Raw genomic sequence first — 10,505 nt, 5'->3', positions numbered from 1 at the left:
TGTGCTGCGGACATGACAAACTCTGTTTTAAAAGCTGCAGCATGAAGAAAAAGGGTGCATACAATACACAAATAGGAGTCATTTTTAGATGGAGCGGAAAAAAAGAGAGAGTTTAACACCACCTCAAGCTGCAAATTCGTAATTCTTGTCTGATTATCTGATTTTGGTTTTGTACCTTTAGGTCATTACCAGTCTGGAGTCAGTGATAGAGGAAGAGGAAACAGAGGTGGCTGAGTCATCGGATGACAGCCAGGAGGCAGATTTACAACACAATAGCACTGAAGCAGGATTATTCATCATCTAGATTTCCTAATGTTAAAATAACACAGAAGCAAATTTATCAATACTGTTGAGCTTATTATTCATATTTTTTTCTGGATTTGAAAAGAAAATCAGGACAATTTAAATAATTGTATAAGATTTCAGTAATTTGAATGTCATATGAAACAGCTAAACTATAAGAAAAAGGCACCCAGGAGTAAATGTGAACTGGTTATTATGCTGGAATAAAAACCTGCATCCTGTGATTTCGCCTCTTAACTCAATTTTTAATTCATGTGGACGTCATTCAAAATAAAAGCAGAGCCATGAATGCGTCCCGCTTCTGTGGACAGCTGATTATATCCTGCGGCTCATATGTCCTCTGCAGGTTTCTTTATGAATAGGAGGGACGAGAGCTGGGACTGGATGCGGGGGCGCGCGGCGCGCTCCTTCATGTCGGTCACTGGTGAGATCTATTTTTAGAAACGCGGAATAATTCATGAGCGCCATTCATTAAAAACGGGCGGACTTTTCATTGAGACTTTGTAAATCCTCACTGTAACTTTGAAGCACATCAGAGGGGGGAATAAAAATGAGAGAGCTGGGGGTCCTGAGTCAGAGATGAACGTCATGGTTCAGACTTCAAGACGACGGCCGAAATGGAAAAATCTGATCTTTTACCACTTAGCGTGTTTAATTATATGTGCTGTTTATTCTAAAATTGTTTATTTCCTGTAAATATCGTTTTTATTAGCTATACAGTTAATATTTTGCGGCAATAATGAGTGTTTTGTTATGATTTGATGTTCAAAATGTATAAAGGATGGGTTCAACTTGATTTAAATGATGCTACTGTTGCAAAAACATACCAATAAAACAATTATATTCAACTCCATGGTATTTCACTGACAGAACGCTGCGTTCAGATGGTATTTCTATTCATAAAACAGCCTCAGTATCTACGCCTGTTTCCCCTGCCGGCAGATAATCTCTATTAATCTCCACCATTTGATTTACAGGCAATAAATGCGGTCTAACAAGCACCTGCCGTGTTTACCGACAGGTCCGTGGCAAACAGGCAGGTGCCAGACATATAAACACACAGACCTCGTTCGTATTCAGCACGGTCCTCTCATCCCATCCCCCCTCTTCCTCCCCCTCCTTTCACAAATCACCGGAGCCCGGTGACTCCGTTTACGTTTTTACGATGGCTCCGCCCTCTACTCGGTTTTGTCCAAATCGGGCTTTTTGCGTCGCCGGAGCTCCCGATTTCAAGCCAACGTCACGACCGAGTAAAGGGAAGAGCTGACGTCGAGGAAGAGTCACAGAGAGGAGAGGGCATGGAAGAGGGAGGGGGAGACTCTCGTCTCCGCTTGCATTCATATGAGGCATATCTTCCCCCCCTTCTCCCTCCTCCTCCCTCCGTTTTACGTCGGTGTTGGCGCGTCGGGAGCCCCCCTGCTCCGGTGGAGTCCCAGGCTATATAAGAGACCGGCGAGCAGAGTCCCTCAACCAGATTTACGGGTTCCGGACTTCAGAGCCAGAAGAGACGGCGACCTGCAGCCGCCGATTCACCTGCACTCCGAAAGGAGGGACGAAGGGAGAAGGTTTTATAAAAACCTTGCTCTGGAGAAACAACAGCTGAAATGACAGTCCAATAACAAACCTTTTTTTCTGCCCCTCACTTCTACAACCTGTCTCTCAACACATCTGAGGAGACAGGACACTTTTCAGCAGACCTTCAGCAGCACTCCGCTTTGCAACTTTACACCTGGAGGGACTCCGACGGCAGCAGCAGCAGCAACAGACCACGATGTACCGCTCAACCAAAGGCGCGTCCAAGGCGCGACGGGACCAGATCAACGCTGAGATCCGAAACCTGAAGGACCTGTTGCCCATCTCTGATGCAGATAAAGCGCGGCTCTCGTACCTGCACATCATGTCCCTGGCCTGCATGTACACCAGGAAGTCCGTCTTCTTCACTCAAGGTAGGAAGGAAACGACAACCTGTTGATTTATCTCCCGCGGAGCGTTGAAATCAACACGTGTTTGAGCTTGTGCGTGATAAAACTACGACTTTAACATACAATTTACAGCTAAAATCAATCCAGATATAATTAAGAATAGTTTATGTGAGTGATAAAAGTGTTAAATTGTCATTGATGTCGGTGATGCTGGAATAGCTTCAGTGCGGGATTGGAGCTGTCTCTGGTGCTGAAACTGGCAGCTTTTTCTCCGACGCTGTCCGTGGTGCTGAAACGCTTCAGCGTCATGAACGCTGCCCTAGCGATGTCCGTGGTGCTGAAACTGATGCTTTTTTTTATTGCAGCATATATCCCTCTTCATTAACAGCTGTTTTGTCCCTTCCTTTCCAGGAGCGGGGTCTGCTGGTAGTCTAGAGGAGAGCACAGCGTTTCTGTCTTTTCATGAGCTATCGGAGCTGATGCAGGCGATGCCAGGCTTCCTGATGCTGCTCACCGGAGAGGGGAAGCTGCTGTACCTTTCTGACAGCGTCTCTGAGCACCTTGGACACTCCATGGTGAGCATGCACACCGCTGCTGCATTCCTCAACACAGACGGGCTGTTTCAGAAAGGTTTTAACACCCGGTGTAATTTTTGTTTCAGGTGGACCTTGTGGCACAAGGGGACAGTGTTTATGATATAATCGACGCTGCAGATCACTTCATCATGAGGAACAACCTGTCTGCCTCTACATCACTTGAGATGGGTAAGACACAGTGTTCTTTTTCACGTTTAATTGTTACTCTTCCTTTATTACACACTGAAAATGGAAAGGAGATAAGAAATAAATGAAATCACCACAGTAATAATAAATCACTTCAGTACAATAAACCATGATAAGTTTGCAGACCGCAAAAAGTGATAAAACAATACTGCTTTATATATATATATATATATATATATATATATATATATATATATATATATATATATATATATATATATATATATGAGATAAATAACTTTGGCCCGAGCACCAAACCCTGTGGTACTCCATAATGAACTCTGCTGCTATTAGTTTGGTCTATACCATCCATTTCTAACCTAAATGTTCCCTCCCACCTTCTCCTGCACAGATCGTCTCTTCCGTTGCCGTTTCAACACCTCCAAGTCCGTGCGGAGGCAGAGTGCCGGAAATAAACTGGTTCTGATCCGAGCTCGCTGCCTCGCTCCACCTTCCGCCACCCCCACCAGCAGCTCCTACTGGACCTCAAACCCCGTGTGGGTGTGTTTCTGCAACCCCCTGGAACCCCAGCCCACTCGCTCGGGGTCTGGGGCGGAAAGGGACCCGGCCTCTGCCCCTCCCCTGGCTGAGACCAACTTGTTCCTGGCTTGCTTCCACTCCCAGCATGGCCGTGATATGAGGCTGCAGGTGGCACAGGACAGGTGAGTTTGTCCTTCTATCCTGCGACAGTTGCTTATATTGTGGGATTGTTCGGTTTATTGGACAAAGATGTGAAAAATCTAATCTCCACCCACTCTACCCTGCAGCATGAGCACATATCTGGGCTATGATGTGACAGCTTTACGCTCCCGCTCCTGGTACAGCCTCCTCCACCCACAGGATCTGTCACACGCCTCTGCTCAGCACCGCAGCCTATGTAAGTGCATTGTTTATACAAATTAAGCACTTTACAACCATACATGCCCACACTGTGCCCACTGGCACATTCACACAATGTGGAAGACTGAGATGATTAATGTGATTACACACCGATCATAACGTGTTCTGCAACTGTTGTTGACAGTGAGAGAAGGTGGCGAGGGCAGAGCTGAAATGGTGGTTCGTGTTCAGACTCACGACCTGTCCTGGATTTGGCTCTACATGGTGCTTCAACTGCAGCATGGAGACATCCCCATTGGCAGCAACAACTACATCATCAGGTATTTGTTGCTCTTTAAAAACACACAGTGAACGTAGGGAATGTGTAGGATAATGTGAGCAAGCACTAAATTAACTCACCACATTTTTCTTTATTTCCCTTCTGTCTTTCAGTGATTCTGAAGCCTGGTCCGTGCGTCAGCAGCTCAGCTCAGAGCAAACTCAGCTGACCCTGGTTTTGAGTGCTGGTACATCTCAGCAGGAGGGTTTGAGCCTACAGTCTCCAGACACCCTCTCTAGCCCAGACCAGGTGTTCACACCAGGTAGCAGCGGCCTGTCCGGCCAGTCCTTTGACTTCAGCACTGCAGGCTGCAGCGTTGGGTCCTCTGATGAACCGGGGAGCTCAATCACTGAGCCCATGCAGCTGGAGGGAGACCCTCGCTCCAGTATCTCCTCTCTGGAGGAGGAAAGTTTCTTTCAGCAGCATCCAACTGAAACCCCCTCCGCTGCTTCTTCGCCCACTCCAGTCACCGTTGAAACAGTAGCAGATTTAGACTTTTTAACCCAGAACATTCTCCTGCCTCCCTCCTTCCAGCTCGACCCCCCACTGCCAGCTCTCCCCTTGCCTCTCCCCCCTGTGCCCACCTCACAAGCTCAGCAGACCAAAGAGTTTGTGTGCACTCCCCCTTACACCCCCCAGGTTGGTGGGACCAGCTTCCAGTTCAATGAACCCCTCTTTAGCTTTGACCCAACTGGTACCACCACCCCACCCCCCTCAGCAACGACTGCCACTGCCACCACCTCCTTGGCCCCCTCATCTTCCTCCACAGCCCCACCAACTACAACTTCCAGTCCTGCTCCGCCCACCACCCTCTCCATCAAGCTCCCCCTTGCGCTGCCCACTCTCTCCACTGACCTACTCTTCCCTGTAGAGACCTGCAGTGGCTCCCTTTATGAGAAATTACCCCCCACACCTGACAGTCCAGGAGATGGGGACTGCACAGTCATGACCCTGCCTGAGGTACGGGGCCCACTTTATGTAGATGTACCACTGGGGCCCCTCCAGTGTCCCCCCGAAGGCCTGCTCACCCCTGAGGCATCACCCGGTAAACAGCCCTGCCTCTCCTTTTTCTCTCATGAGAGGGAGAAGGAGCGAGCAGAGATTTCCCTCTTAGCTCAACACATCAGCTCCCTGGCTGAAGGGTTCTACCTTGATCCACTCTTGTCCAAACTCTCCCCTCCTTCACTATCACCCTCCTCCTCCCCCCCATCTCCCTTCCTGTCTCCAGCTATCGAACCTGCTGATCCAGTCCACATGCTGAGGGAGTTTTATCCCGTAAAAACATGGAGAGGTCTGGACATTCCCATCTTCCTCGACGACGATGAATCTCTGTTTGAAGAGAACATCCTAGAAACTCTCCTGCAAGATGACTTTGCTCCGCCGCAGGCACCAAACCTCTCTGCCCTGTCCCCTCTGAACTCCCCTGGATCAGATCCCTCGAGCTCAACCTCTCCTCTGACCCCAGTCTGTTGGCACCAACCCTCCCAGTTTGAGGGAGTGGGCCACATCTGTAGCGTCCAATCGGCGCAATGTAACTCCATGGCCGGATGCGGGGCGACCGTGGCTGCTGAGGCCGGGGCGAAGGCTGATGGGGAGGGGATGGCGGAGGAAGCGATGGAGATCGAGGTGGTGTCATCTCCTGTGTCCTCTTGCTCCTCAATCCCAGCTTCCCCTCCCCTCATCCTCACCGCCTCCCCGAGCCCCACCACCTCCATGCCTGTCGCCTCGCCCACGCCCGCCGTGTCTTGCACTCAGTCCCTCCTGGAGGAACTGGCAGTCCTGGAACCCATGTTTGGGGCAGGTGCCTCGATCGCCCCTGGCTTAGGGCAACAACCTGAGTTGTATCAACTCCAATGTCATCCATCGCCACAGTGCTTCCAAAAAGGTGAGCGCTTGTTGCAGTTTTATGCCATATTTTTTAACTGATATGCAAACACTCTGACTCCAGTCGCTAATGTTCTTCTTCTCCTGTTTTTTTGTGTCTTTCAGATGGGAGTGGAAGTGTTCCTCCGTTCTAAAATAAGTCTGTGACTTACTTCATTAAGTATGGCATATTGTCATATTTTGTGGAGACCCTTTTACTGAAAAGTAAAAAACAATTAAGTGTATAAATATACATAATGTATATACAACTTAAGGACTTCATCTCCTACATGTCTGCCAAGAACAAAGATTGGCTTTATATTTTTGTTCAGTCATTTTTCTGTGTAATACTGCAAAAAAAAGGAAAAAAAAAAAAAACTGGTGCAAGATTCACAAGACTGTGTGACTGCGTGGACCCAGAACTGCCTGGGTTCTGAGTACACGTGGTGACCTCTCAACAGCTTTAGAGATGATCAAACTCCAGATACGTATGTGTATTCACTCGTAGTGAAATATCTGTTGTGAACAAAAACAATGATGCATTTCTTGCTATTTCAGTAGTGAGATGAATCATAGCACTTTTTTTGCCTGACGTGCTACGACGCAAACCCAAATCTCAAATGTTACTGGAAGTCAAATGTTTACAATAGTTTACGTCCTAAGTGCGAAAACAATCAGTAGAGGAAAATAGGAAGAGTTCTTGTATTACATCTTCTGATTCAGATACCAGAGCCAGAGGGGTTCTGGTTTTAAAAGCCTTTCAAAACTTAAGAAATGGCGTGAAGCAAAAACTGAGATACTTTGAGCTTTGAGTTTGCGACTTAAACCTTTAACATTTCATAATTATCACTACATCTGAGATCTTGTGTATCAATGTGATTTGCAAACAAAAAAGAAAACATGTAAAGAGGTCCTGGCAACTGAAGAAAAACAGCTCCTCTGGAAGTTTGCTTGGACTCTGATCATGCCACAAACCCACTTCTACTCTGTACTGTACATTAAGACTCTGAATGTGGACTCATCGGGTCCCCCTCCTCCTCTTCTTCTTCTTCTTCTTCTTCCCTGCTTTTGGCCGTGAGGCAGTCGGCTGGATATTCTTGCAGCATCAATATTTGCAATGCTGGCAGCTTATAGCGGCTCCTGTGTGCCTGAATCGGCCCCGCCTGACCTGCTGAACTCTGAACTCTTTGTCCACTTCAAACGAGTGGACGGTGGCATCGTGGCTCCACTGGAGCGCGGTGCAGTGAGGCACAAATTGACTATGTTGAACAAGCGATTCTTCTTTTTTGAGAGGGGCTTAGAATACAAAGGTTTTGTTTTAAAAAAATGAAAATGGGGACGGGGTGCTATTTCTATTCAGTTAACTAACGACACGGGTTGAGAATGGTACAATTCCCATGGTGTCGACATGCTCACGTAGAGTTGTCTACGGTCAAGTAAAGGATTGATTCCTACGTTCTAGCTATTCAAGGCTAATTTAATATACATGTGTAAAAATTATACTACTGTATGTGTGATATTTGAAGAAAAAAAGATGTTAAATCATATGCATTATGTCTCAGGATGTAGGCATATGTTCTTTTCTGAAAGGTTGTACACATTTGTACATTTGTATGAAACAGTTATTGGTCTGTACATACAGAAGAGAGATTTTTACTGCATAAGATGGAATATATTCTGAACATCTTATTGTTACTATTATTATTATTCCTATTATTTACTGCAGAATGGACATTGTGAACCAGTGTTCTATTGTGATGCTTATAAGTGTATTTGGTTGTCATACAAATGCATTTATATTAAAGTGCACTTAATGCTGCTGATGCATTTGTGTCGTCAGAGTCAAGCTCTCTGTTCCTCCCTCAGCCTCATCACCATCACCATCATCATCACCATCATCATCATCATCATCTTTTCCTCCCTCCCCTTCACCATCCTGCGTTTCTTCCCCCGGAGCGAGTTTCGCTCAGCAACAGCTCTGACGCACACGTATGACGAGACAGAATGAGACACTATCTGACTCAGACTGACGCACACGCTTGGCATTGAGACTTTTTTTCTTGAGGAGGGGGGGGGGGGCACATGTAATAGTAGGAAGATGGCAACCCCCTCCTCCCTCCATCCCTCTTTACAAATCACAGCGGTCCATATTTGCTGATGTACCTGCGACTCACAGCGTGGCGTGGAGCTCCATATATAGGCATTCCTGCTCTGCCTGAAAACAGCCTTGCGTCTATTCTCAGCTTCTATTCAGGAGGATCAGAGAGGGGTGGGCTGAGAGAAGGGGGAGACAAAGAAAGTGTTAGAGGAGGCTAAAATTAGAGATACAGTAGAAAAAAAAGGAGTAAAAATGGAAACAGAACAAGCTGATCCCTCAGTGCTGCAACGCATAAAGGAATATTACATAAAATAAGGTAAAATGCCATTTTTTTCCCATCAAGATATGTTTTGCAAATTGAATTTGCTGTATATTTTTCACAGTGGAGGCATATAAAGCCCTAAAAGACGGCATGTGTGTGATGAAACAAAACCTTGAGAGTTGCGCCCGTTCTCTGCAATTGAACATTTTGTTCCACCACTACCTGCCGCAGTGTAGCTGATGGAGGTGTGATCACTGGAGGAGAAAACTGCACACAGCTGACTGCTGCTATCTTCTGGAAAACACAAGCACTGCACCTTAAAGGAGTTCACCGTGAAGCATATATGATATGAAAAAGAGGTTAGGAGGAGGCCAAAGTGACAGGATGAGTTCATATCTCCTTGTAACTTCAGCAAATCCAATTGTAGCACTGAGCAGGATGCACCGTTCAAAGCTAAAGTAATGAAAAAGGTCACGTGTGTCTGGGGTGATCTTAGGGGCACAACACCCTCTGTAAGACGAGTTGAAACTGTTATTTATGCCATGATATAGCAACTGAATGTGTTAAATGCATTCATATTAAAGATAATAATAAACACACTTCAATTCTTGGGTTTTAGATGTCAAGATGCAATCAAAACGTTCGTCATTTTACTACATTCTAATATTATGTAAATATGACTTCAAGCGTGCAAAAAGACACAGCAGAGTGCCCACAGTAATTTTTTATTAAACAAAAATGAGACCAAAATAGAAAACGACGTGCAGCCTGGCTGCTTCCATAGGATCTGCAACAGAACAAAGCAGTCAGGAGCAACTAATAATAAAAAAAAAACAAAAAAAAAACTGAATGAGTCGATCAGTATTACTGTGATTGGAAGAGATGGAAGGATATCAACAATAACCTTAATAAAGAAACATTTGTTTGTAGTTTCCATCATTTTACAGTGAGAAAAAGGAAATATTTCAGGTAGTTGCCAATTTTCTGTGGAATCGATAGCCAAGTAAATTCACTCCAGGGTAAACAGTTCAAACTCCTGGAGATAGGCACCAGCAACCCTCGCGACCCCATGAGGGATAAAGCGAGTAAGAAAATGGATGGATGGATGGTAAACAGTTCAACTTTGAAATGCTTTAAAGTGCCTTCTCAGACTTTAGGGCAGGGATCGCCAACCTTTTTCAAACCGAGAGCTACTTCATAGGTGTTGTGTCCTACTAGGAGAGTCAAAGTTCACCTTAAACTTATGTAAAATAAACAAATATTTCATGCTGTGCTATAGATCAGGGGTCACCACAAGCCTGTTCTAAAAAAAAACACAATCCACCACCAAAACGTCGTCTTATTTCATTACTCTTCTTGTTTAATCACACCTACATTAAGTTAAGGAGAACTCTGACTTTTTTAGGTCAATGGTCAGTACTGGTAGCCCTTCATATGACACACCACCAATAAAGTAGCTCTCAGTTTCAAAAAGGTTGGTGACACCTGGTCTAGATTTTGTCATTTTTAAATATATATAAATGCAAATGTGAATAAACAGGAAGAGTAACGGAATAAAATAAAGTTTTAGATGCAGCTCTCTGGTGGATTGTTCTTTTGTTTTAGAACAGGCTCATGGGCACCACCTGTGGTCTTCGGGGGAGGGGGGGGGGGGCTACTTGGTGCCTGCGGGCACAATGTTGGTGACCACTGCTCTAATGGATTCACTTTGCATGTTAAAAATCAAAGTTAATGGCGAGACAGCTGGAAAAAGGCAGTAAGGCTCGTTCAAAGCATAAACCAAAAATGTCTAATCTTATGAAAAAAGGTTGACGGTGCACAACTTAAGCTTGAAAAAGCTGCATCTGAACAAACCTACAAGACATCTTAAAGTGTCCTTTGGAGAACAAGTGTAGTCCCAAACTAAAGATGTTTGGGACTACACTTGGGATTAAAACCTGGTTAAGTCCAGATAATATAAATTATGGCCTGATATGTCAAACCCTTGGATTGAAAGAGGTGGCGCTTTCTTTTTCCCGTCACTGTAGCTTTAAAAGTAATTTAAGTTTGAGAGACCAAAGCGTTTCAGAACTTCTCAGTGTTGGGTGAACAGCAAACACAGCAACCATGCAAATCA

At 45.4% G+C, this 10,505-nt stretch overlaps 1 protein-coding gene across 1 annotated transcript; it reads left to right on the top strand.

Moving 5' to 3' along the window:
- The first annotated feature begins 1,627 nt into the window (after positions 1 to 1,627).
- On the top strand, positions 1,628 to 7,833 carry npas4a (neuronal PAS domain protein 4a). The gene is made up of 8 exons (XM_012861666.3): positions 1,628 to 2,249; positions 2,637 to 2,800; positions 2,887 to 2,989; positions 3,360 to 3,669; positions 3,775 to 3,884; positions 4,032 to 4,167; positions 4,280 to 6,051; positions 6,156 to 7,833. Exons 1-8 carry the CDS (start codon positions 2,075 to 2,077, stop codon positions 6,182 to 6,184), a joined length of 2,799 nt encoding a protein of 932 aa, XP_012717120.2. The 5' UTR covers positions 1,628 to 2,074; the 3' UTR covers positions 6,185 to 7,833.
- The last annotated feature ends 2,672 nt before the right edge of the window (positions 7,834 to 10,505 follow it).

This window comes from Fundulus heteroclitus, chromosome 23, assembly GCF_011125445.2.
Source record: "Fundulus heteroclitus isolate FHET01 chromosome 23, MU-UCD_Fhet_4.1, whole genome shotgun sequence".
Taxonomy (NCBI): Eukaryota; Metazoa; Chordata; class Actinopteri; order Cyprinodontiformes; family Fundulidae; genus Fundulus; species Fundulus heteroclitus.
This window is presented reverse-complemented; position numbering and strand designations above follow the sequence as displayed.